We start from the raw sequence: 25,827 nt of genomic DNA, 5'->3' as shown, positions 1-25,827 counted from the left end.
GGGGCCCGGCTACGTCGTTGTAACCTTCCCCAGATTATCCTGATTCCAGAGTTATCCTTTACCCCAGAAACGTGATTTCCCGACGTTAGTACTCGATTGGTTGCGAGCATCGTCGAATTACGTGCTAGTTCATGGTAACCGGTAGTCGGCGAACCTGGCAATGCGATTGGGCTTTCGCTACTCGGCGAACGGGGCTGGTGTTTTGCCAAGTGCATGCCTCTACACAAGAGACCGCCAAGGTTATTGCCACTCCGAGGCCTGTAACTGCTGGCTACGAGTAATAATATAGATATGAATCAGCTGAGAATGAAAGTGTCAGGGACTGAAAGTAGATATGAATGTCAAAACTTTTCGTAGGCCCGCGCCAATGGCTCGCTGCTGGAAAGGTATCACGACCAGTAGCACCAAAACAGGCAGTTACATAGTGCCAATATTAATATCGAAGACACCAGTTAATTGAACAATTCCATTGTAGCTCAGAAATCTTGGCATTTAAAACACATGCTCTATGAGCTAGATAGTTTGTGAACAGGCTCATCTCCAATCTCGGCCATCTTATCCTCTAGCATCTTTGTCATATTCCTCACAACATCAGCATACTTAGGATCATGGTAGCAGTTAAACAGCTCTAACGGATCCTCCTGACAGTCAAAAAGCTCCCACTCCTTGTCCTGCCCACCTTCTCTAGTACCCTCAAGTCCAAAGTCCTCGGCATACCAGTATATCAACTTATATCGCTGATCACGAACACCGTAGTGCGCATAGGCCTCGTGGATAACATCCCGATGCATCCAGTAGCGATGGTATGCAACTTGTTGCCAGTCGGAAGGTGTTTGGCCCTTGACAAGAGGGCGGAAGGAGACACCTTGCATGTATGTAGGAATACGAGCGTTGGCAAAGTCAAGGAACGTGGGCGCGAAGTCGACGTTGCAGATAATATCATTGCATACCGACTTGGGTGCGATTTCGCGTGGGTAGCGAATCATAAAAGGCATTTGGAAGCTCTCCTCGTACATGAAGCGTTTGTCAAACCAGCCATGCTCTCCGAGGAAGAAACCTTGGTCTGAAGTATAGACAATAACGGTATCTTCTGCTAGACCTTCTTGATCAAGCCAGTCAAGCATGCGACCAACGTTATCATCGATGCTTTGAATAGTTCGGAGATACCTCTGCATATACCGTTGGAACTTCCACTCAGCCAGCTCTTGGGGCGTTTCGAAAGTAAAGCTTTGGGCTGTTTCCTTGCAGATGAGTTTCAGTTTTGTGACATCATCAGGGGCGGGGATCTTGCGGTCGTTCCACCACCAGACATCCACCATCTTCTCTCCGACCTGACTTCTGGGACCCTCTTGTTGGACTACACCCAGGTCGGTATACGTCAAGTCCTCGGCGACTCTCATCTTGGCCACTTTCGCAGCATTGGCGCGGTTCTTGTAGTCATCGGTAAAAGAGTCGGGCAGGCGAATGGGGTCCTTGTAGAGATCCTTATGTTTGCTATCGTACTCCCAAGACCGATGAGGAGCCTTATGATGGCACATAAGAAAGAATGGCCGTTCCTTGTCACGCTTCTCCATCCATTCAATGCACTTGTCCGTGATGATATCGGTTGCGTAGCCGGGAACTCGGGTGGTACCCTCAGGCTCGATAAACTGAGGATCCCAGTACTCTCCCTGCCCGGGCACAACGCTCCAGTAGTCGAAGCCCGTGGGTTCGTGGTCTTTGCCTTCGCCAAGATGCCACTTGCCCACCATTGCTGTCTGATAGGCAGCAGGGCTTGACTTGAGCTGCTTGGCGACATTGGGTAGTCTTTTGTTGATCTTGGAGTCAAGGGTCATGACTCCATTGACGTGATTGTGTGTGCCGCAGAGGATTGCTGCTCTAGAAGGCGTGCAGATGCTGTTGGTGACGTAACAGTGGTCGAAGCGCATGCCCTCGTTGGCGATGCGGTCAAGGTTTGGTGTTTTGTTGATTCCTGCGCCATAGCATGATATAGATTTGGCAGCATGATCATCAGCCATAATGAAGATGATGTTGGGCGGTCGGGTAGACATGTTGGTAACTTGGAGTTCAGTTCAGTAAGTGAATCAATCTTGGAAGAAGCAGAGATGCGAAGAAGGAGGCTTGTCGGATCTCGAGTCATGGAAAGGAAAGAAACAGAAGAAACATAGAATGAAATAAGAGGTCGCTGTAACCAAAAAATAAAAAATAGAATGCACTTCAAGATCGAATCAACCGACAATATCAGAGATATCCACTTCTCATTTCATCCGGGGGTTGCGGGGTCGGTAGTCGGCGAACGGCCTCACAAGAAATCAGTATCGGATCTCGGCGAAAAACCTCCTTGGAAAGACCAATCATTGAACGTATCGCAGAGCCCAAGCGTAAAAGGCTCACCCGAGAAGGTAAAGTGCGGATCCGCCAAGTTTGGGCTTGGTAGCATGGCTGCTTTCATCAAGACATCCAGTGCCATATGACCCTCATCTAGACCCGGCTCAACCACGGATGGCTGACTCGCTATCCCGTGTGCATCTCCCGACTCGGGTTGGGGAATATTCTGGGTTTGAGGGCGCTCACATGGTTCCCCAGCTTCTGCGCTGTCATCGGCGAATCCAGCTCGTCGGAACACGCTATGTACGCCTAGACTCTTGTGTTTTCGTACAGTGACAGCGAAGCGGGGTTGCTGGGTATCGTTTTCCTCGCGTTCAGAAGAGTCGCGTCCATGCTCGGAATCACCAGCCACGTATAACTTGATCATGGCCTCAAGATCCCTCAAGATAAACTGCACTAGGGGTGAGTCCTTGTACAAACGTTGCAATAGCGTCAGAATAGCAGACGCTTGGTGGCACGCGGCTTCCCCAGTGAAATTCGTTTCAGACGGAATCAGGTCAGATTTGCTCAAGAAGAGAATGAGCCGGCACGCATGATAGCCGCAGATAGCCATCCTGTAATCAGCCACAAATGGACAGACCGTAAGTCTGGAGAAATCATTCAAGATCTCAATGTTGGCTTTGGCGTGATACAAGCAGGTTCTTGCAGCCATGGCGATATAAGATTGCGGCTGTGATGCGAGGACAACTTCAGGAGCCGCCTCCCTATAGCCCGAAAGAAAGAGTCTGTATGCGTCGCAGTGAGCTTGATGCCAGGAAAGCTGTACTGTCAAAAATCGGACAAGCCATTTTGAAGATGCAAAGCGTTGAAGTTCCTGGGCACTGTATGGCGGCATTTCCAGCTGTTGCAGCATTCTGCCAAATTCCTCTACGAGATCAGATAGTTGTGGCATCGGCTGTGATGACAGCCGGACTTGTCGCATGAGCCTTATGATGTCACGCGTGATCAGCGTTATTCGAATGGACGTGGCGAGCAACCCGTTCTCAGATATTCCATCCAGACTCAAGGGATCGTTGTCATCACTCTCTGTTTGAAAATCTTCCTCGCTGCACGGCACCCGTACATAGATAGAATCCGGCGAGCAAACCTCAGATTCTGGCAAACCGATTGAGAAAGACATGTCCAGAAGCGCCATACACCACATTATACGCCGCCTGATTTCTTGCGCGAGAGGACCAAGGTCGATTCTCTCGTATTGCAGACGCAGGGCGCTGGCTGCACGACCAGCTATACCCATCAGCATGTAAGCGCGCTGAAATGAGCCACTCTCGATCCTGTAGTGGATGATGAGAAGCAGGGCTTGTGTTGTGAAAATCCTGGGTTTCTCGATTTTTGACCAAATGATATCTTCTGCATGCTGAATCCATTGCGCCGTCAATGTTGGGTGATACTTGGCGTACTTGAGATGAAAGGAGGATATTGCAAGCAGAGCCAAGAGGAGGGTTTCGTCGAGGCTTCCATCCAGGCAACGCTGAGTTATTGAGACTTCGTTGAGGAACGCATAAGAGGGCAACGGATGTACATGGCGGAAGAAATCGATGATCAATTGGAGTCGGTCTCGCATAGGCGGTAAAGCAATTGAGCGAGTACCTCCTCCGCCTTCTATCGGGCTCGGTTCGGTGACCGAGTCTCCCCAAGATGATGGTACGTCTACGGAAGGTGGTAGAGGAGTGTCGGCTTCAGCTGGTAGCCCTGCCACCACAGAATGTGATCCGAACTGTGCAACATCTGTAGATGCATCGTGTGAAGATGACTGTAAGAGCCTAGGAGAGACCCCGGAAGTAGCCCCAGATTGATTCACAATGCTCGGTGATCGATGCGAAGGACGAGCAGTTCTTTTCCCATCCGGGTACACACAATCCTGGTCTCGCGCCCGACATGTAGCACATGCAGGCAGGTCGCCGGAGCATTTTACTTTCTGACTGCGACACTTCACACAGGCTCGAGACCCGCGGCGGCGTTCTGGATGAGATGGTAATCTGGAGGACGTGAAAGAACAGCTAAAGCTGAGACGCTCACAATTGGAGCATGAATGCGGGCCTCCATCGCATCGGACCTGTCGAGCCGAGTCAGATTTAAAGAGCGCGTTGATTAGATCGTTGAGGGATTTCACCTTGCGGGCACGACATTGCATACAAGTACTGGCGGATTTTGGGGGAGGCATTTGACTAAAATGTTGAAAGATGCAGTTTGTGAGGTGTAGGTTCAATTATGGTCATCGCATAAGTGTACTATGATCTACGCTATGAAGTAAAAGAGGATACCTAAAATTGAGTTATGCGGGTAATTTAAGCGCGGCGTCAAACCAATTCGTAAGAGGAAATGTTGATCACGTTCTTGTGTCAAGAAAACAGGCGGCGATTAAATTGTTATATGACAGTCTATAAGGTATTTATTATTTAGGAGTAATTCTACTTATTCGTTGAATGAACATTTAAAAGAAAGCAGTAATTAAGAGCTTTAAATGTAACTTATAACACGACATACAGTAGAGTTTAATATAAAGCTGCTTGGAGTGCTTTTCTTTGGTAGTCAACCAAGGCCGCTTATTGGTCTGTAAGTATATCTTTTATGTACTCCGTACGGAGTAGTTAGGGCGGATGAGACTCGGGTTCTTCGCAATGGCACTCAACTTGGGGGAGCCCGACCGACATGTTATGCAGGACTTCGTCATTCCACGTCCATAAATTGGTAACCTTATGTTACACTGAAAAGCGGTTTCCAGGTATTTGAAACACTAAGAACCCTATGATTGCCGCGTCTCTTGCCTGGGGCGGTCTTATTCCGCTTCCTCGTTGTACTGTGACATAGATGGCTTTGATGGAATGTCATTGCATGTTTGTTCAGCCCGCGACGCAACCATCAATTATGACCGCGTATCACCGCAGCCCTAGCCTAGAGTACCCCGCTGGCCCTGAGATTCTTGGAAATACTGTGCTTTCCCCGTCACTATTTTCACCGCCGTATACGATAATTCTTGACATGACCTTCATATCCACCCATGGTCTTGTCTTCCAAGTGGGCTCCGACGTTTCCTATGTCTCAGCATCATGAACAGCATTTAGCAAATTCTGTAATACTAGTCACGAAGGTCGCCGAGATGTTCCTAGCCTACACTTGTCAAGGCGATGTCCCCGATAATGGTCACCTATAAGCCAGGTCGGTGAAGTATCGTGAGCAGCAACAACAGAAGGAGAATGTGGGCTAACATTCCAACGGTCATTGCTTATCAGCTTGAATGCATGTCAGATCAGATGCGAAAATTGCTAAGAACCAGGGTCACGGGCAAGCGGATATCTTTGGCCGTCACCGTTACCCCAAAGGACCAGCCACCAAGTCTGCTGAACCTTGGCAAGGCACTTGCAACTCACCATACACACGGTTCAAAGCGGAACGCAGCGTTTCAGTGCTACCTTATATGAGCACGACCGATATAGCAGAGCCATATGTTGCATTCCGCTTCACCTTGGAGTGTTCTAACTCCGCACCATCCATGATTATGTGGCATAAGCAGCCATGCTGTACAGAACCACCATCTTCAATGCTTCTCGTCCGACAAGCGGTTACAACGGCATCAACCCTTAACACAGCGACATCCTTGATAGAGAACTCCGAGTATAAATATGTCTGCTTGATCCCTCAGAAATCACAGAACAGAATGCCATTTGCAACAGTCTTCTTACACAATACATTTGCGATACTCAATACTTCTCTTCCTATCAAACCAGGAAACCACTGCATCATCCACCATGCCTCAGATCAAAGTTGGTGACTACCTGTTCCGCCGTCTCCACGAGCTCGGCATCCGCTCAGTCTTTGGCGTCCCAGGAGACTACGAACTCGCCCTCCTGGATCTCGTCACTGACAACGACCTCGCCTGGAAAGGCAACCCCAACGAACTCATCTCTTCTTATGCTGCAGATGGCTACGCTTGTGTCCGCGTCGCAGGAGCTTTTGCCACCACCTTTATCCCTGGTGAACTCTCAGCCTATTGCGGTATGGCTGGCCACTACGCGGAATTTGTTCCTGTTGTGCATATCTTTGGCTACCCAACTATTGATGCCGTTCCCAACAAGAGAATCATGCATCACAGTCTTGGCAACGGGAAGTTCGACATGTATGAGAACATGGCCAAGAACATCACCGCTGCGACTGTTGTGATCAACTATGCACCTACTGCGGCCCGGGACATCGATGAAATGCTTACTATTATGATGCACGAAAGTCGGCCAGTCTATATCGGGCTCAGCGTTGATATTGCGTACGAAATGATCGATGCTGAGGGTCTCAACGTCCCTATTCCTACTGAGCTGCCCCCCAACGATCCATCTATCGAGGAGACTGTTATTGAAGAAATCAGAAATTTGATGGAGAGATCGAATACCGCAGCTATTATTGTTGACGGAGGCTAGTCCTAACGTCCCAGATGTGCAACAGGTCACACTAACTCTCTGTAGGTGCTGTGCGCAACGGTGTCCTCGAAGAATCACATGAGCCGATTAAGTTGACCAACCTCCCAACCTTTACTACCGCCATGGGCAAAGGAGGTCTTTACAAAGCTATCTCGCAGTTCGCAGGTGCCCACTCCGGCGCTGGCACTCTGTCCACCGTCAAAGAGGCGCTTGAATCTGTTGACATGGTCATCTGGATCGGCAACTATTCATCTGACTTCAATACCGGCGAATTTACAACTGTTTTAGATAAGGATGCCATTGTGATCGACCTCCAACATTTCTCGGTCTCTGTTGGTAAGACACAGTACTAGGTCTCAATGAAGCATGTGAGTATAGCTTACAGTCACTTTTGGCAAAGCCAGCTAACTCTCTCATGTTCTCCAACGTCTCGTCGACTCTCTTCGTTCAAACCCAGTTTCCATCGCTTCGCGAGACGTCACTTGGGATCCATATCCAAAGTTCAACTTCCAAGCTGGTGACGAGCTCAAGCAAAATTTTCTCTGGGGCGTAGGTCACTTCGATACCATTTTCTGGGGGAGGTTGATACTAACGGGCACGGGCACTCGGCTCCTTCTTCCGCCCCGGGGATGTGATCATTGGTGAGGCCGGTATCCCAGCCTTCGGCCTGTGCGACACCAAACTCCCTAGCGGAGTGATGATGTTCAGCCAGACCGTATATGGAAGCATTGAGTATGCTACTGGCGCCATTGTTGGAGTTGGACAAGCTATCAAGGAAAGCGGAGTGAAGTGGAAGAGGCCTGTCCTCATCACTGGCGAGGGCTCCATGCACCTCACTATTCAGACACTGGCAGATATGCTGCGTTGGGACCTCAAGCCAATCATGTAAGGACCCTATTGTCAGTTCTGACGAGAGTCTTCAGCGTCTGCTCACATGATGCAGATTCGTGCTCAACAATGGCGGATACACAGTCGAACGTCTCATTCACGGCAAAGAAGCCTTCTTTGATGAGGTCGCAGTCCTGGAATATTCCATGCTCGGCAAGACTTTTTCAAACCAGCTTTCGGATCCAAGTAGCACGGGCCTATCAAGACTTGCGGAGAGCTGTCGTCACTCCTTCAAGATCCCAACTTTGGCAATGTAGGCTGCCTTGAGGTAAGCCTCCACCCTATTACGCCTAGATATAGAGACGTTGCTAATGAAATACAGTTGGCCGAATCGTCTTACCTCCTCTCGATGCACCATCTGCTGTTATCAAGACTGGTGCCGCTATCGATGCATTCAACAAGGCCAAGGCTGAGCAGAGGCCCAGCGGTATCCAGGGTGCTTGATCTTAATCCTATCACAGCATGCGTGCGTTCTCAAGGTGGAAACGATATTGAATTTTAAGTCTCTGCTTAGATCACTCGTTTGCTACAGTCAATGTTCAACATATACTTGAAAGTCTTGACCATTGACAGTAATAAGTTTGAAGTGACGTCATTAGCTCTGTAGGCGCGCCCTGCAATTGACCGTATCCACATTTTGTACTCCACCATCAAAATACACATCAAAATACTTACAAATCTTTTGGAAGACGTCTGCTCCGTTGCATTGGACTCCTTCGATAAAGATTTTGTCTAGTCACTAATAGATACAGAGTCTCTGAATTGCACAATCATGTCGCTCATGGCCAACGACCCCGGCGAGCTCTCGCTCAGCAAGCTCCTCTCAACTCTCACCCATACAGTCCATCCAACCACCTACGTCTTCGCCACTCTCACCTCCACCTCCAATCTGCCACCTCTGTCCGAAACGCAAATGATCTTCAAGGAGTCTGAAGGAATCACGGTGATTACTAGCAAGAACTACGCAGAGTCACACAAGATTGAATACTTCTTCCCCTGCAAAATGATCAGTCTCAATGTTACATCGAGCTTGGAAGCTGTGGGATTCATGGCGGTTATAGCGACAAGACTAGCGGCAAGGGGCATTGGTTGTAACCCGGTTAGTGGTTTCTATCATGATCATATCTTTGTGCCTCTTGGTCGGGAGGAGGAGTCATCGGAAGTGTTGGTACAGATAGCGGCCGAGAAGAAGGAAGAGAGTGAGAAGGTCTAATGAATGGGACTGTGGAGGAAATCTGATGAGTCTCTGGGTATTCTTCGATGTACAGGCCTCAATGAGCCAGAAGATATTGAACCCAGATATAAGGTGTCAAAATAAACTTAGCAGAGTGTGACCCTAAAACTTAAGCTAGATTTACCTAAATGTTTTCACCCCTTAGGGTCAAGGCTCTGATCTTTCCTGCCTCCCTAGCCAGGATAAGATCATAAGAGTCCATAAAGGTCGAGTAAGATACTGCTTCACAGCATTCAGGGCCAAGTTACCAATTTATCACTTCAGAAGCCACTTGGTACCTTCAACAAGATCTACAGCTGCTTTCTTCCCTTGGCTCAAATGTGCAAAAGAGCCCCAGAAGATATGAGGCATGCCAGGATAAATATCCAGCCGAGTCTCAATTCCATGGTCGTCGCGCAACATTTGCTCGAAGATCAAAGCCTCGTCACGAAGGACATCCATTCCACAAACTTGGAAATACGTTCTGGGTAAGTCGTGGTGACCCGTTGGCCAGATGAATGGGACAAAGAGAGGCGAGGATACATCTCCAGCCGCAGAATCGTGAAAGATTTTGTCCAAAGCTGGGGTGAGAATAGGGTCGTCCTTGCACTCAGCTTGAGTCCGAGACATATAAAGGTCCTTATACTTCTCAGGCAGTACATCTTCCTTCTCTGGTGGCAGTATCATCGGAGCGAGAAGAAAGACGCCAGTTATCGCAGGAGTCAGCTTCTCATCTCGGGCCAGATGGCTGGCTATCGCAGCCATGTTTCCTCCAGCTGACGAACCACCGATGATAAACCCCTTGGACAGTGAGGCTCTCAGTTCAGACTCTGCATTCGCAGCAATCCATTTCAAGCCGTCCCAGATATCGTTTATGCCAGCTGGAAATGGGTCTTCAGGTCCTTGACGATAAGAAGGCGCCAGACAAACGACCCCCAGCTTTTGTACAATATCACGACACGAGCGCTGAGCATCTTCTGGAGACCCAATAGTCCAGCCACCACCATGTATATAAACAACTAATGGAGGAGCTGACTCAGTCCTTTTCGCTGGCTCGTAGACGTGAGCGCGCAATTTGTGGCCATCTCTTGCAGTGTAATAGATATCACGCTCAGCAACGCCACTATCTGGATCAGGCAGCTTGTATAGGCTTTTCATATACCATCTCAAACTTGCGATTGCCTTCGTTGGATCAGAAGTGTCAATTTGGGGAATAGTTATTGTTTTGAGGTACTGAACCCGATCAGCTTGAAGTCAGTCATCCATGTGGATGTTGGAGACTTACAACTTCCAGCTCGGGATCAATAGCTGCGAGCTGCAGTCGTTCCTTTCTCGAGAGTGCCATCTTAACAGTTGTAGGTGTGGTCACGATATGATAATCTCAATCTCGAGAGTGTATTTGTAAAAAGGTGAATGGCCCGTTCAAAGGCTCGACCAAAAGTAGTGCTCCAGCCCGGAGTTAACGGTTTTATCGCACGTGGAAGTAATGTAATCCATTTTGAGCTTATTACTATACTAATAGCAAGAGTTCTCACGCCGGTATTAAGATTCGGACATAAGGATTGCATCCTCTCCTCAGGTATTCTTATTGGCTTCCTTATTCTCCCTCGGATCCCAGCCTTTCTAGGCTTACTGGTTGGCAGCTCACATAAGCACCAATATCCCCTTATCCAATCAAGTTGACATTATCCGTGGCTTCAGGCCTCTTCTCCGAGAAAGCTTTTGACTCCTCCTTTCGCTGACTATCACCAAGCGAAACACGTCTCCTAGCATCAATATACACCATGTACTCCTCATACGTATGAGGCAGAACCTTAAGATCTTTGGGCACGGAGAAGGTGTAGTTGAACTGGCCAGTTGGCTTTGCAACACCGTGCTCAACATCACGGACCTTGCTGTCAACACGAACATGTACGCGGGTCATGGGCTTCTCCGGGTTCGGGAAGCCAGGCTCAGTGCCATCTTCCTCTAGCAGGGGAGGATCAGTGTATGCGACAGTGGCAGTTAGGTACAAGACACTGCCGACAGGAACGGGGTTTCGGAAAGTGCAAGGATCAGCGCTGATGAAGGTCGGTCGGGCATGAGCAAAACTGGCCGCGCAGCAAAAGGCAAGCTCAAAGGTCTGTTTCAAATGGAAACCACCAAAGATCATTGTCTGATGGCGATTCCTGTACTGAGGTTGCATAATCGCAGCCGTTGAAAGCTGGGTCTTAGCCATAGCGACAACGTTGGACGGTTGACGAAGATCGTTGTTGGGATCATGGTACGCAAGTTGTCGCAACCAGATCTGATGGATCAGAGCGGATTCTGCATCATTGGGTTCAGTCTGGAGAAGCGAAGCCTTCGAGTTTTCCTTCTTGGACAGCGACTTTGCCTCACCAGCTTTGAAGATCTTTTCTTCCTCAGAATTGGTGGGGACCAGCTTGGGGATGTTGACAGGCTTTCTTGTGTTGGGATCCAGAGCAACCATGGTGAAGGTACATGTTAGGAGGACATCCTCGGGCTTGCTGGGTTCGCCTTCTTCTCTGGCCTTAGCAACTTTGCAGGTGATCTCAACACTACTCCTGCCAGAAGCGTAAGTGACTTGACCACTGTACTCAAGATCACAAATTTCTGTGAGTGGATGCGCTATTGTGATACGGTCCAGGGCGGCGGTCACTGTAGTAACTCCAGGACCGGTATGTTTGTAGACGATGATTCCAGAGAGTGCATCAAGATCCATGAATAACGTTCCGAGTCTATCATAGAGGTTAGTTTGTTACGTGAAATCGCTTCAATCGATGTGCTTGCCGTATGTGACCAGAAGAGTTGACATAAGTATCTGACAACCAAGGGTCTTTCTTGAGAGGAAGCACGACGCGATGATAGCTGTCGCTCATCTTCTTGGGGGCCAGGTCGCGTTCCTTGGGATAGTCATCGGACTTGTGAGCCGGTAGGCCCTTTTGCTGACGCTCAAATGCCTCTATCCATGGCATTGGTTGCCTCTTATCCTCGAGGCCCTGAAATACGCCATCTGTTTTTCTTGGCGTTGTTGTATGGAAGCTGTTGACATTGGGACGCGCCAATGCAGGGCTGATTGGTCGCAGCACATGCGGCCTACGCAGCGAAGCGACAATACCTCTTGCTTCTCGACTTCTGGACATCATGGTGAGTTGTGAAAGTGAAGTTTCAATTGTTGATGGTCGTGTGACGCAATGTTCAAGTTCGCTGGCGGACCTGATTTAGCGAACCGGGGAGACCCGATAAGTCAGCGAGGCGCTAAGATAAGACCCTAGCGGACTTTGATAACCGAGCTTTTATGAGACATGGGCGGATGAAACCGGCTTCATGGAAATGAATTTGCGGTTCAATAATTCCAGTAAAGCTTCCGCAGAAAATGATCGAATATTTCGTTCCGATAGTTAGTAAAATTTCATGTTCCTGCATAATTGCATGGGTCTGGTGGTGGAACCAGCACCAAAGTGGTCAGCCAACCACCAAGGACATTCCCATCTGCATTTGGACATGGACACACCCTTGCTTGTTGTGATATGTGACATTCTGCAACGGCACTGCATGTCATGACCTCGAAGTACCAATGGTGTGATGAAGCAGTCGGGTGAGAAGACATTCATTCATCGTGAGTTTGGTGGGAAATGGATGTGAGTTAAGAAAAAAAAAATCAAGACCATCAATTCAACTATCGTACAAAAGGATTCAGCATGTCTGTCCAAGCATCGCTATCTCACAACTGTCAGAACTCCAGGTTTGAGACACTGTCCCACTTCTCATCAGACTCAGCAAGTGCCTTGGCCGCCATATGAGCATATTGAAGCGCATCCTTGCCCAGGATGATTCTCAATGGGGGATCCTCCACATTTGAAAGGTGAATAATAGCCCTAGCTATCTCAGACGCCTCAGTCCACGTTGAGTGTCCCTTGACCAGCTGAATCATCTGGCCGACAGTCTGCTCATAAGGCTCGCTGACCTTGGCTGTCTCAGTGGCGGTGGTGGCCCAGTCAGTCTTGATGCCACCAGGTTCAGCGACTGTAACCTTGACACCGAAGGGGGCCACTTCTTGTGCTAGAACAGTTGAAAATCCTCCTACGGCCCATTTGGCACTCTGATAGGCTGCTGCTCCGGGTGTACCGACGCGGCCTCCGACACTTGAGACTTGGATAAAATGGCCGGACTTTTGTTTGCGCATGATAGGCACGATTGCTTTTGTAACGTTGACAACTCCGAAGAGGTTGACGTCAACCTGCTCACGGAAGCCTTTGATGTCTGCATCTTCGATTGATGCCATGTCTGCGTAGCCGGCGTTGTTGACGACCACGTCGATGCGGCCAAACTTGTCAATAGCTGCATTGGCTGCGTTGTTGGCTTGTTCGAAGTCTGTTACATCAAGAGCGGTTGCAAGGATCTTATCGGATCCATACTTGGCGACAATGTCGTCGAGCTGAGATGGGTTGCGAGCAGTTGCGACGACGACATCGCCTGACTCGAGGATCTTTTCGACCAAGGCGCGGCCAACGCCTCGAGAAGAACCAGTGGTGAACCAGACTCGGGCCATGTTGAAAGCAATGTGTTGTATAAGTGGTAGAGGTGAGTTTCAGTAGTGTAATTATCAGAGAAACTTGATGAGATGTCAATTGTTCAGAAGTCCTGGCTAAGGGGAAAGACGACGATTTAAATAAGGTTCATCGTTTGTATAGGGCTACGTTTTGTTCTTCTTTACACTTCAAACGGCGGAGTTTGATACGAAGACTATGGCACGCCATTCCTACTCAGCCCCATATCATCATGAGGCTGTCCAGTAAAGAACGGGGATTTACAAGAAGCATTGACGAAATCGGGAAGTGGTCAACTTTGCTGTATGCACGTTGTGATCCACTCCGGCAATTGCAGCCTATCTCCGGGTGTTGGCGTGCACCACTCAAGGCCGCTGCGTGGTGACGGACATAACTTTGGTGGGAGATAAGCGGCGTTTAAGATTTTCCTGCATTACACTGCATAAGAAACGTCACAGGCCTGGCTTATCCGCTGGCTTATTTTTTTTTTTTTTTTTCTTTCAGGGGCTTCTACTGTTTTGGCTTACTGGCTTACGGTTGACGACCCACCACCGTAAGGGTAATCTGAATTAAAAGGCGAAGACTGAACGTCAAGCTCTCTATCTAGCCAGGACATCAAGTATTCGGACAAAAAGAGTGAATATGTCGGCTTGGACAGTAGAGGGTAATTTCTTCCTCTTTCCCCGAAGCTTCCTCGATTGTCCGCGATGCAACTACCTGGATGTTTGCTGCTTGTGACTGTTCAGATGATAAAACACATCAACCAGCTTGGAAAAAATTGAATGACATAGGGAATTGTCACTACCTATGGTGACTGTGTCATGCTTGGAGGAAACAAAGATGAATCACTCGAGCTCCAAGAGTAATTTATTACAAGTAGACATTGCTGAAAATATTATGAGTGAGGTCCCAATATTGTAATTCTGCCTTGAGATCAGCCTCGTCAACCCCGCTTCACATTCGATTCGCCTCGCGACAAGGCGACCGTCTTAGCTACGATTGACTGTTTGAGCAACGGACACCGGTCATTCCTGCTTGATCAAAAACGCAATTTATCACGTCCTTCAGTAACCCCATAGGTCGAATCAATGAGCGAGATGATGACACCTAGCAAGCTTTGCAATGTCTGTTTCGACATGCTGCAGACAGGTTTGGAAGCAGTTGAGAATAGGTCTCACACAATTTGCAAGCACCACAGCACTCTCTCTAGCTTCAAACAGGCCGTAGATGACGGCTGCTATGTATGTGCGAAGCTTTGGGACTCCGTGGCAGATGTCTCCATCCGAGGCTGGTCCAACCAACCTGGTACCTGGAAACCATTTGAGTGCAGCCTGGAGCGACGACCTTGGGCACCAGATTGGTACGGACCTATCTATTGGCACATAAGGTACCTAGAGTTCGAAATGGCACCGTGTGATTATTTTAAGTACAAAGGAAACGTGTTTTGCTTCATTCCGTGCGAGGGTATGTTAACTTTCTTCACATCAAACTTGGTAAAATCACTAAGGTGCTCAGATGACGAGTCTTCAATCCGGCAAGAATGGGCGCCGGATTTTCAAACTAGTACCTCATCAGAAAAGGTCCACCAGATGATTTCCGAGTGGTATGAAACATGTAGCGGCTCGCACGAATTGTGTCCACGATTGAAATCTTCGCCCAAGTTTGCCCCATCGCGGCTCATCGACATCGGTTCTGGCGATATCTGGAAGCTTTGTCTTTACCCACAAGATATCACAGATCCTCCCGATTATATGACTCTGAGTAACCGGTGGGCCAAATCCCCTTCGATTAGACTCATAAGCTCGAATTTTGAAGCCTTCCGAAAAGGCGCGCGGATACAACAACTCCCCAAGACATTCAGGGAAGCCATCACGGTTGCGCGTCGATTCTCTATCAGGTATCTCTGGATTGACTCACTGTGCATCATTCAAGATTCGCCGGAGGATTGGGCCCGAGAATCACTTCAGATGCACCTGGTCTATGCCAACTCCGCCTGCACCATCTCCGCAACCGCTTCCGAGGGACCTGATGAAGGGTTGTTTCGGCTACGTACTGCTCAGGAAACCCTAGTAGGGCACATCAAAATTCCATTCTCTGATGGCAAGCCCAGAAGATTCGACGCTTGGGACCAACATCACATGCAGCGACTAACACAAGGTCCACTTACCGATCGTGGATGGGTATTTCAGGAGCGTATTCTGTCACCGAGAGTGCTCCATTTCACAACGACCCAGGCTGTATGGGAATGCTGCGAGATGAATAACAGTGAGATGTTCCCCCGGTGGTCGCCTCGGCCCACCGACGTATTGTACACGCCTGACTTGAAAGCCATTGATGCCTTCTTTGACGAAGGTAATCGTCGAACAATCTTGGCAAAGGAAGAAGACAAGAAAATGACCGTGGATGTCTATCAGCAGTGGATGAATCTGGTCAAGACATACTCCAAGTGCAGTCTAACTAGCCCTGATGACCGGTTGATGGCCATGGCTGGTATAGCCGAGATGTTCAAGAAGAATTCTGGCGACGAGTACCTAGCAGGTCTTTGGAGGTCAAGGATCGTTGAAGGACTCATCTGGGTTGTTTTAGAACCCGAGCCCCGACCCCAAAATCCCGAGCGTGTTCCATCATGGTCATGGGCCGCCGTTGACTCATGTGTTTTGCCGCAAAGGATAAATTTACCGCGAGATGAAGACCTGATTGAAATCATCGACGTCAGAACTCATCTAACTCAGAGTTCCTCCCGTTCGCAGCAAGTGAAAGGGTCGATTCAACTACGAGGTTGTGTTGGCGAGGGCACTGTACGTGCCAGCGCTGCATTCGAAAAGGCGCAATATACCGTATTGGTGCTTTTGGAAATGTCGTCAATGATCTACGCGTACCCAGATACTCTTGAGACAACTTTTCAGGACGGGGAATCGTTCTCGTTTCTGCCCTTGAGGTCGACCCTGCGACTCTGGGTAAATGACCCAGAGAAAAATCCAGTTGGCGAACCATTTGTGATTATTGAGGGACTTATCCTCCAAGCAGTTTGTGGAGCTCCAAGCACTTATAAGCGCGTCGGCCTCTTTGTCTTTGATTCCCCGGACAATGTTGGCTTCTTCGGCCTTATTGCGACCTTGCCTGGATCCGGTCCAAGAGTTGCGCGGATAAGTGCGGACGGATCTCGAAAGTCCACTATAACGCTAGTCTAAGAAAGTTGCATGATAGTTCCAAAGAGAGAATGCTCACCTTCAGCCGTTACTCCGTACTATCGTGAGCAATACCCTAGACTTTGTATGTGAGCTAAGAGATCATCAATCTGGGGAAATAGCACGGATTTGGTTGCAACCGCACTAAAAAAGCTCCCTAGGACTAAGTAGTTATGATGATCAACAACCACGGAACAAGTCGATCTACAGGAGAATGCATCGGCCCTTTCATCGATCGTCGGATGCCATGTTACCATCCATGAAACGATCCATTCGCCCTTTCAAGAACTTGATGCATATTGAGTATTACATGATCATTACAAACGGACATTTCTTGCTTGTGGATATCATGACCCGATACTCACGCAACTGCCGTATCACATTACCATGGTCTTGCTCTGAGGGCGATTGGACGGACCCGACTCGGTCCTATTCACGGCCTTGGCTTCATTTGACGGGTTGGGGTATCGCGTGGAGGTGGAGCTAGTGTTTTCGGAATGCTTGCGGATTGGTGATTGAGGAGGAGGAAACTTGGAGAGCCAGTCATTTACGTGTCCGAAACAAGTGTTGTATGCAGGGGTCCCTGAACTGTATCCCACTTCACGGACCCGAGACTGCTCACGGGATCAGAAAAACTGCCGGCGAACTTGCTCAACAGCAGCTTCACAGTCGACAGCCTAACAATTGATATGAAGTTGGAGGACTTTGAAGATGAAAGATGGGATCAATTTAAGTCAGAATCTCACCGTTGGGCATTCTGAGAGTCTAATTCCGGCATATCCTTCAGCTCAGGGATCCAATATATGTTGTTTTTAGACGGCCCAACTGCCGACAGCTTCAGATCTTCATCTTGAACCAATAACAATCTCACATAATTGCTATCCGACTCATAAACGAAGTTTCCCCAGCTTCTACCGACGCTAGAGCATCTAACCGGAGCTCAACCGAGTTACCCGCAGTTCATCCTGACTCTGAATCATATCAGGACAAGCGCCTGACTCGTGCAAGTGACGCTTTGGACAGGCAATATCCGGCAAACTTCGTAAAGATGGAGATATCAATTAGACAACTGCGGGGTTGCCGAGTTCCTTTCTTGTCATGTACCCTGGCCGGTATCTCAGCTAAGTGGAACGAGGTGGTATCGAATTGCTCATCCCTTGTTCATACCATCCTATAATCTGGAGATCTGGGGGCGTTGCGAAAAAACCTGGAGACCCCGCGACGTTTTGTGTCGACCCGCGCGGGAATAGTTCCGTGTTGTTGGGTGCCCCGTGCAGTATCATACCATGGTAGTTTATACATAATTGCCGTTGATCGCCCCCCCTTTTTGCGGTTTGGCTCTTCAGATAGCGGCTCTCAACAACTCCACTAATTAACTATCCACCGAGTCAATTGAGAACCATGGCTGTGGACTCAAAGATCCAGCCTCCGTCTGGAGGTCTTGAGGCTGTACTGCCGAACCAGACTACACCGTGGTACAAGCAAGCCCACTTGCTTAAACTCAATACTTTGATCCTGGGCTTGGTTTGCTTCCGTGAGTTGCATAAGGAACGATCAATATGGCTCGTGAGAACTGACTTGAATAAGAATCTGCCATCGGATATGATGGAAGTCTCCTCAACGGTCTTCAATCGCTTCCCCAATGGAGCGACTTCATGGACCATCCGTCTGGCGAATGGTCCGGCTTCATCAACGCCATCTACTTTATCGGATTCTTTGTAGCTTGCCCGCCTAGCTCATGGCTCGCAAACAAATATGGTCGCCGTCTACCAGCTTTCCTGGGGTTCATTCCGCTGGCAATCGGCACTGGTCTTCAGACAGGTGCTAAGACTGAGGCAGAGTGGATCGCAGGTCGTTTTATCCTCGGTATCCCGACAGCCATGTTCGCGACCTCAATCCCTCTTCTCATCACTGAGATCGCGTACCCCAGCCATCGAAGCGTCATTACTGCTTTGACTAACACTAATTATTTCATCGGTGGTATCATTGCAGCTTGGGCATGCTATGGCACAAGAAACTACACTGATTGGGCCTGGAGAATACCCACCATTCTCCAGATCGCCTTGCCTATTGTTGCACTTCCTGCTTTAATCCTCGTGCCCGAGAGTCCTCGATGGCTAGTATCTGTAGGAAGGGAAGACGCAGCGCGCGAGACCCTAGGAAACATGCACGCGGTAAGTCAAATTGACATGATTGACACCATTCGAACAGTTGGCTAAGTACTTCTTTAAAGGGCGGTGACGCGAACCATCCGCTTGTCGACTTCGAACTGCACGAGATTACAACCGCCATCGAGTCCGAGAAACAAGCCGAGAAGTCAAGCTCCTGGGCATCGCTCGTATCCACTCCCGCCCATCGTCGCCGACTCTTCATCACGGCATCACTGGCGATTTACAGTCAGTGGGTCGGTAACGGAGTCGTCAGCTACTACCTCTCCACTGTTCTTGCCACCGTCGGAATCACCAGCGTCACTGACCAGACTCTGATCATGGGATGTCTCCAGATCTGGAGTTGGTTGGCTGCAGTTGCGGGGGCTTCGTGCGTTGAGAGACTGGGACGACGAGTTCTTCTCATGATCTCTTGCGCAGTCATGCTTGTCAGCTTTATCCTAATCACTGCCATGTCAGGAAGCTTTGCGCAAACGGGATCACGATCGGTTGGAGTCGCAATGATTCCATTTGTGTTTTTGTTCAATGCCGGTTATGCCATTGCTATGTAAGTCGAATCTGTTTCACCCATTTCTACTATGAATCACATCACTAACGCGGCGCTTGACAGAACTCCTCTTCAGGTTGCATACCCTCTCGAGCTTTGGCCCTTCCAGCTACGTGGCCGCGGAATCTCTGCAGCCTGGATGATTATGATCTTGGCCCTCATTTTCAACGTCTTCGTCAACCCCATTGCCTTGTCTGCCATTACCTGGAAGTACTACATCGTTTATGTGGCTCTTCTCGTCTCCTACGGCTTCGTGATTTTCTTCTTCTATCCCGAGACACGTGGGCGTACACTGGAGGAGATTTCGGTCATCTTTGGCGATGCACCAGAAGGGCTTTACTCAGATGAGCTGGAAACGAAGCAAGTGATTGAGAAGGCTGATGTGAAGCACCTCGACTAGGATCTGAGGATAGGACAATTGCCTAGTGTACTTAGCGTAGCCCACATTGATATTATGAACCAGGATCTATATCACTTCCTTTCTCCTTCACATATGTGTCTCAAAGATCGACTAGTCTCCGATTGCCTTTCTGCGTCTGGGTTTACGTAGCGCCAGCGCTTTTGGCCTTTCTCATCGACAAAGTGCAAATGCTCGATTGCAAATGTTTTGCCGTTTTCAGGTGATGCGGCCCAGGCGTCGTCGCCTGCGCACCGCGTCTTCTTGCATGTCTTGCAGGTTTCTTCTTCAATATCGTTTGTATCACCGCAGCCTTTTGACTCCTGCTGCAATACCAGTAACCATGATGGCTGCTCACTTCTGTAGTAAGCCGTTCGAATGGTGTCATGATGAATGAGACATATTAGCTGAAGTTGGAAGTTGATAGTGGTTGATGAGGAAGTTTGGCCACTGGGAACTAACCTAAGACTTGTATCGAAATCGGTCGTCGATCAATGAACTAATAGAGTTCCCGACAAGCCTAAGATCTCCCATATGGAAACGCCCCACGGAAGTCAGAGGTCTCCAATCACGGCAAGTATCAATGCTGTGCTTCAGTAAGTAGTTCAGAGTTTATCAAGGATTTACGATATGCGTCACATAAACTAATGCTTCCTCGTTAGTGACTTGCAACTCTTACCTCCGTGATGTAAGATCAGTGTGTGATATCTGATTCATGTTAGCACACATGCCTGGCAAGTGAGCTGAGAGACGTGGGGTCACATTGAGATTGCCTTTTGAAGTGAATAACCGTCACCCGTGAATGAAGAGTAGGTATAAATACGGCCTTTGCTACCTCGAAACAAACGTTGTACAACACAAAGCGTGGATCCAGAACTCAATCAAATAAAACCACACAAAGCAGAATATCAAGATCTTATAAACCAGAGAATTCCACAATGGCCACTACGACGACTGTACGCAAAGACCACAAGAAGTGGAAGTGTAACAAAAACATCTCGGGAAAGCTTTGCGGCACTATCACCTCAATGAGCAATAAATACTGCGACAAATGTGATAAGAGGCGACAGGTCGATGATGAAGCACTGGCTTCTGATGAATCATCGATTGGAAGATTGTATCACCTGGCCACCGATCTGACAGAGCATTGGGAGTATACCAGCCCTGAGCCTCTGTAGGCACCATTATGAACTCAAGGTGATGGACAACGGCGTGACAAGGCAAAAGGATTGCAAGGATAAGGAATTTGAGAGCCTTAGAGGTTTATGGTACCTCTCTTAATAAACTATCATCAATTACCTTTCTCTGAAACAGGATATATGGCCAGTGATAACTAACATCCACTATTCGCTAGAATGTACCGCTATGACGAGTATCATGATGTCGCACATGGGGAATATTGAACAAGCAATAAAACAGTCGAATCTTGGCTACTTGGTATTTCAAGTTGCTTTTCAATTCTAACATTTCCAACTGGTTGAGGTGCCTATAGCTCTTCCGAGTCTGAGCTAGTATCTCCTCCACTCAGTGCGCAGTGCTTTGTCTCCCGGACCAAAGCCGATGCGTTAAGCGGTTCTAAGCTACCATTGCTCAGGTAGTCATTCACCGTAATACCTTCACCAAGGAAGAACTGTACACCGTAACCTGGTTGACCAAACCATGGCCTAATAGGCCCCGTTTGAACGGTGAATGATTTGGTCACCTTGTACAAGTGGTAATTGCTGGGGAATTCTTGGTTCTTCCCGGTGATGAGGTTGGCAGGGTGGAGAGCCCGCTGTGAGAAGGGAGCTGTCGCAGGAGAGAGGAAACGTCCTTTGGTATCATGTCAGTCTTGAAACTTGGAATAGGACGCAGTGTGTGCCTTACCTGTTGGTTCTCCAAACCTGTCAACCAGCGTTCCTTTTACAAGATTCACGTTCGCCCTTATGGGTCGCTCGTCATCATCCAACTCAAAACCGTTCTTTGACGGATACATCCAGCCAACTGGCTTCTTGCCATCGGCACGCAGTGTGTCATTCCACCACTTCGCAAGGAATTCATTGGGAGTCAAGCCTCCAAACCGGTCATAGCTAGCGACATATGTACTGAGAGGAAGATTCTTGGGCAGGTCGGTGGGCCCAAGACGTTCATCGCCGCAAATGTAGAGATGTCTTTGGGTGTCGTTTTTGTGAACAAGCTCTCCCTCGCAATTACATTCATTGCTTGCGGTGTGTTCTTGGGGGATGTATAAAGCGAGGCCGGTGGCTACAAGCGAAGAGATAAGAAAGGGATTTAGGATCATGGTGGCGGTTCAGAGTATCAGAAGGAGTTTCAAAGTCTTGTCCAGTTCAAAGACAGGGGCCAGACTCTGTATTTTATATTGCTTCTTCAGATCCTGGGCTGGCGCCTTTCCATTCCAATCCACCGTTCCAACTATCTATATCGGTCCATCCCTCGATTTGAACTATATATACAGCCGGCGTGTTAGCCTCGAGGTTCAACCATTTTGGGAGTGGCTCGGTCAATAGACTCACAAGCTGAGACAAAATTGGGAACCAGGCAGCCTCAGCATTCAATAGCGTTTCGGGGGTCAGCTGTGGCTTTCGCTCAGCATTCTCTCTTCAAATTACCCTTTCCAAAATTAATTGCCCATGGACTAATTGGTCCGGCCTGTCAGTGGACCTGCCCCGTTTTAGTTATGATTTGGTGAATGGTACGGGCCGCTCCCCGGGACATCGATAGCTTCAAATTACCCTGGTCAGAAGCAGGCCCGGTGGCTGGCTGAGATGCTAAAGTGGCTGGCGTTGGGGAGCCCCTTTCGCCAGCGACACCGTTTTGATCGAGCTTTTCTACGGATACATTTCTGTCTTTTCAGGTAGCCATCAATGCTAGTGTTGGGCGCTCGCGGGAATGTGATGAACTGTTCTTGGTTTGTGTGTCTTTGCCTCCAGCTCCGGGTTTGTTTCTCTACATGTGCGTTTCGACCCCTCTGAGCAAAAGTCATGCGTCCTTTCAATCGGACTTGGCTCGCAATGGGGAAGAGCCGGCTAGGATTTGAGGCCCGACCAGTCGAGCCCCATCCAGATGCAGCTCGTGTGATCAATCGAGCGGCCCAGGCTTGGGGGCTGTTAGGCTATTTGATAGGCTACTGCATCACTGGAAGCTACTGCTAGAGCCACTGTACGTCGCCGACTTCCAGGACGGCCCGAGCACCGGTGAGTTGGGCTTGACAGACTCGCTCCAAGATCAAGCTTTCCAGTCTTCACCATTCATTTGCAATAACTTAGACAGAGGCAAAGAGGGGATTGACTGCTATTGATGCTCATGTTAAAATTGACAATCTTATCGAGCCTTACTCCTTCAATCCGATGCCCGCCTGTTATGCCCTTGCATGATGCTCTGGCATCTCGTAAACCGCCGAATCATGGTGGCTCAGCTCAGCTGGACGTCCCTGGCCAGCCATCTCTGACGGTTCGACATGCTCAGATTCTCTAGGCAAGTCCTCCTTGAACACAGATAAACGCGGCTCTAGAGGACTTCCTCCCACCTCCACTATACCTGACACCTTCTCCTGGTGAGCGCGTTCTCTGCGTCGCTTCATCCACAGCCAAGCCAGAACACCGATCATCAGCGCGCCTACTCCAACACCGACTCCAACACCAATTCCAGCTTTGGCTCCCGAGCTCAGGCCCTTGGAACCCTCTGGCTCAGGCTCATCCTCTTGTGCTGGTCTGCCTTTGGGCTTCTTGTCATCGGTTCCATTTGTAGGGAGCTTTTCTGGCAGTGCCTGTGCATCAATCCAGTCACCGTCGTAGTCCTTGAATGCCTGTACGATTGTCTCGTTGGACCAGTAGTATAGCCAAGCTTTGCCTTCGCTCTGTTGAGATACTACGGCAAGACCGGAGCTCGCGTTATCGGCGACAGGCCATGTGCGCTCTGTCTGGTTTGAGCCAAGCTGCCAACCATTCTTCGTCGCTTTGACTTCATGTATCTTCTTATCGCTGCCGATATAGAAGACACTTCGTGTTCGCGATCGGTCCACCGCCGCGCCGATGGCTTCGAGGGAAGCGTTCCAGGCGGGAAGAGAGAAATCAGCTTCGTCTTCGAAGGTCCAATACATATCCGAGGGCAATGTATTGTTGGTGTAGGGTCCGAGTAACGTGTTCGGAAACGCGTCTATTACTTGTCAGCCACTGCTTCGTGCAGTACTGCCAGTGCGATTGGCATACCTAGGGTCCACAGCCCAGACTTGTCTAGGCGCGACAGCCAACATTCTCAGAGTCCTTGGGGAAAGGCACAGTAATGTTCTTCAAGTCATAGATCGTTGACCCTAACGCCATGCCTCCTGCAGTATCCTGTGAGATGGCACCCCCATCATTCCACCCATCATCATCAGTATACCACAACATCTTCACTCTCCTGTATTCGTCGTGGTAGAACAGACGATATCCATCTTTCTCTCCAAGGTTGACGATTGAGAGGCCCGTTTCGTTGTGGATGGAGTCGACCCCAGCGGCAGCCGAGATCTGAAACTCGCGGTCGCGCACAAGCTTTCCTGTCGTCATGTTACAGATGTACTTCCCCTGCACGATCGTATTATCTTCAGTCTGCCAGAAGACCTGCGACTGGACATGCTGTGAGCTTCATACCACGATCAGTTTGGAGAGGCACCACGTACAGTGATAAAATTCACATCTCCCCAGCCTACGGCTGTAAGCGCAGTGCCATTCCGCGGTGTTTCTCTCGTATCGAGGATATTCGGCTTTTCGAGTGGGAAGATTGGGATATCCTGGCTATTGCAGGTACTGTAGAGAAGCTTTCCCGTAGCAGAGTCTTGCGCGCCAACTTGGATGGTGAGGTCGGTGAAGAAAGCATACAGAGCGGAGCAGTAGCTGGTATGAACCAACGCCAGTAACACCAACCACGACAGAATGGTCAGTTGCATGTTGAACAACAGTCTTGTTTCAGAAAAAGGAGCCTGAGCGAAATATCTACGCGGCAGGATAACACAATGGAGAAGTGGGAGCATTAAAATGAAGAGGGCAGCTGTGCTGGGCCATGGAGCCTCATTTTGCCTCTCAAGAGCTCGAATACATGCAGGGTGATATGGCAGCTGTGATGTGAGCAAGCCACAGTACCAGACGGGACACTTGCATGAAGTAGTTCGATGCCGGTGAGTGATCATCAATCTTTGGCTTGCGTGCGGCTGAGGCACTATTACAAAGTTCCGATGATAACTCCCGACATGTTCAAACATAGGCAGGCTCGAGGACGGCTCCTAGCCCCCAATCCTGTCGAATTGAGTCTTCTAATGCACCTGTTGGGGTTGTTTCTCATGTCTTGAAGATTGCTTAAGTTGCTACTTATGCAGACATTTTGGTTGCTCCTGATGCCTCCCAGAAGGGCGGTACCTAAGGATTAGATGAGAAGGTCACATCAGCCATACGCAGCCCATTGTCAATGCAGATGGCTGCGAAGCTTATGCATGTTCACAAGTTCTCATGCCACCAAGGGAACAACTGGCTTGAGACATGACCCAATTCCAAAACTTGGTAAGATGACGGTCTGTTGCACAGCGAAAAGTTTGAGAAGCATTGAAAATGCCTGTCGCCCCTATGATCAGCAACCATCGGAAGAGGTCTTGGGGGCCAAATATGCATGCACGTTGAGGCTGAAGCTGTCGGCTGGGCTAGCTCGGCTTCTGGAACCCCATCCATGCATCACTGGATAATTCGAGCCTTTTGATTCACCTACAAACCGACATTCGGGTCTATTGGACCGATAGAAAGGGAGTACCGTAGCCAATGTATCCCGAGTGTAATGATGAAGAGCCAGTTTCAAGGCTCCCAATTTCATTGCATTTGCCGCCCGACGATGCATCATGCAGAATAGCAGAATGTGTCTGAGCTATTATAAATCAAATGCTTATCTCAGAGCCTGATTGCCGAGACTGGTCACGTTTGATAAGGCAAGCCTGAAAATGCATGTCTCGAATCTCACCAACAGCATTCTACTGCGATCAGTCCGATTGACTCTGATTGGTACTCATCTCAGCCGCAAATATGCAGTCAGCATCGTTTATTGCCAATCATGGAAC

The 25,827-nt window shown here is 49.0% G+C and overlaps 13 protein-coding genes across 13 annotated transcripts; 7 read left to right on the top strand and 6 right to left on the bottom strand.

The window, feature by feature from the left end:
• Positions 1 to 474: 474 nt before the first annotated feature.
• On the bottom strand, positions 475 to 4,552 carry FVEG_08588 (hypothetical protein; the record flags this gene model as incomplete). The annotated part of the gene is made up of 2 exons (XM_018897477.1): positions 475 to 2,059; positions 2,395 to 4,552. The coding sequence occupies 2 exons, from the start codon at positions 4,550 to 4,552 to the stop codon at positions 507 to 509; spliced, it is 3,711 nt and encodes a 1,236-aa protein (XP_018755140.1). The 3' UTR covers positions 475 to 506.
• A 1,585-nt stretch (positions 4,553 to 6,137) lies between these two features.
• FVEG_16366 (pyruvate decarboxylase) lies at positions 6,138 to 6,800 on the top strand (the record flags this gene model as incomplete). Its single annotated transcript, XM_018905612.1, has 1 exon — positions 6,138 to 6,800. The coding sequence occupies one exon, from the start codon at positions 6,138 to 6,140 to the stop codon at positions 6,798 to 6,800; it is 663 nt and encodes a 220-aa protein (XP_018755141.1).
• Positions 6,801 to 6,922: 122 nt separating this feature from the next.
• Positions 6,923 to 7,353, top strand: FVEG_16367 (hypothetical protein; the record flags this gene model as incomplete). The annotated part of the gene is made up of 2 exons (XM_018905613.1): positions 6,923 to 7,136; positions 7,205 to 7,353. The coding sequence occupies 2 exons, from the start codon at positions 6,923 to 6,925 to the stop codon at positions 7,351 to 7,353; spliced, it is 363 nt and encodes a 120-aa protein (XP_018755142.1).
• Positions 7,354 to 7,497: 144 nt separating this feature from the next.
• FVEG_16368 (hypothetical protein) lies at positions 7,498 to 7,945 on the top strand (the record flags this gene model as incomplete). The annotated part of the gene is made up of 2 exons (XM_018905614.1): positions 7,498 to 7,685; positions 7,744 to 7,945. 2 exons carry the CDS (start codon positions 7,498 to 7,500, stop codon positions 7,943 to 7,945), a joined length of 390 nt encoding a protein of 129 aa, XP_018755143.1.
• A 406-nt stretch (positions 7,946 to 8,351) lies between these two features.
• FVEG_08590 (hypothetical protein) lies at positions 8,352 to 9,064 on the top strand. The gene has a single exon (XM_018897478.1). The coding sequence runs from the start codon at positions 8,461 to 8,463 to the stop codon at positions 8,899 to 8,901; it is 441 nt and encodes a 146-aa protein (XP_018755144.1). The 5' UTR covers positions 8,352 to 8,460; the 3' UTR covers positions 8,902 to 9,064.
• FVEG_08591 (hypothetical protein) lies at positions 9,019 to 10,246 on the bottom strand (the record flags this gene model as incomplete). Its single annotated transcript, XM_018897479.1, has 2 exons — positions 9,019 to 10,134; positions 10,187 to 10,246. The coding sequence occupies 2 exons, from the start codon at positions 10,244 to 10,246 to the stop codon at positions 9,178 to 9,180; spliced, it is 1,017 nt and encodes a 338-aa protein (XP_018755145.1). The 3' UTR covers positions 9,019 to 9,177.
• Positions 10,247 to 10,567: 321 nt separating this feature from the next.
• On the bottom strand, positions 10,568 to 12,044 carry FVEG_08592 (hypothetical protein; the record flags this gene model as incomplete). The annotated part of the gene is made up of 2 exons (XM_018897480.1): positions 10,568 to 11,639; positions 11,728 to 12,044. 2 exons carry the CDS (start codon positions 12,042 to 12,044, stop codon positions 10,568 to 10,570), a joined length of 1,389 nt encoding a protein of 462 aa, XP_018755146.1.
• A 590-nt stretch (positions 12,045 to 12,634) lies between these two features.
• Positions 12,635 to 13,592, bottom strand: FVEG_08593 (hypothetical protein; the record flags this gene model as incomplete). The annotated part of the gene is made up of 1 exon (XM_018897481.1): positions 12,635 to 13,592. The coding sequence occupies exon 1, from the start codon at positions 13,451 to 13,453 to the stop codon at positions 12,635 to 12,637; it is 819 nt and encodes a 272-aa protein (XP_018755147.1). The 5' UTR covers positions 13,454 to 13,592.
• A 995-nt stretch (positions 13,593 to 14,587) lies between these two features.
• FVEG_08594 (hypothetical protein) lies at positions 14,588 to 16,642 on the top strand (the record flags this gene model as incomplete). Its single annotated transcript, XM_018897482.1, has 2 exons — positions 14,588 to 14,915; positions 14,967 to 16,642. 2 exons carry the CDS (start codon positions 14,588 to 14,590, stop codon positions 16,640 to 16,642), a joined length of 2,004 nt encoding a protein of 667 aa, XP_018755148.1.
• A 1,398-nt stretch (positions 16,643 to 18,040) lies between these two features.
• On the top strand, positions 18,041 to 19,754 carry FVEG_08595 (hypothetical protein; the record flags this gene model as incomplete). The annotated part of the gene is made up of 4 exons (XM_018897483.1): positions 18,041 to 18,173; positions 18,227 to 18,813; positions 18,873 to 19,354; positions 19,418 to 19,754. 4 exons carry the CDS (start codon positions 18,041 to 18,043, stop codon positions 19,752 to 19,754), a joined length of 1,539 nt encoding a protein of 512 aa, XP_018755149.1.
• Positions 19,755 to 20,689: 935 nt separating this feature from the next.
• Positions 20,690 to 20,929, top strand: FVEG_16369 (hypothetical protein; the record flags this gene model as incomplete). Its single annotated transcript, XM_018905615.1, has 1 exon — positions 20,690 to 20,929. The coding sequence occupies one exon, from the start codon at positions 20,690 to 20,692 to the stop codon at positions 20,927 to 20,929; it is 240 nt and encodes a 79-aa protein (XP_018755150.1).
• A 308-nt stretch (positions 20,930 to 21,237) lies between these two features.
• Positions 21,238 to 22,032, bottom strand: FVEG_08596 (hypothetical protein; the record flags this gene model as incomplete). The annotated part of the gene is made up of 2 exons (XM_018897484.1): positions 21,238 to 21,563; positions 21,618 to 22,032. 2 exons carry the CDS (start codon positions 22,030 to 22,032, stop codon positions 21,238 to 21,240), a joined length of 741 nt encoding a protein of 246 aa, XP_018755151.1.
• Positions 22,033 to 23,109: 1,077 nt separating this feature from the next.
• FVEG_08597 (hypothetical protein) lies at positions 23,110 to 24,675 on the bottom strand (the record flags this gene model as incomplete). The annotated part of the gene is made up of 3 exons (XM_018897485.1): positions 23,110 to 23,906; positions 23,995 to 24,355; positions 24,409 to 24,675. 3 exons carry the CDS (start codon positions 24,673 to 24,675, stop codon positions 23,110 to 23,112), a joined length of 1,425 nt encoding a protein of 474 aa, XP_018755152.1.
• Positions 24,676 to 25,827: the final 1,152 nt, after the last annotated feature.

The sequence above is a fragment of the Fusarium verticillioides genome, chromosome 10 (assembly GCF_000149555.1).
Source record: "Fusarium verticillioides 7600 chromosome 10, whole genome shotgun sequence".
NCBI classification, from domain to species: domain Eukaryota; kingdom Fungi; phylum Ascomycota; class Sordariomycetes; order Hypocreales; family Nectriaceae; genus Fusarium; species Fusarium verticillioides.
This window is presented reverse-complemented; position numbering and strand designations above follow the sequence as displayed.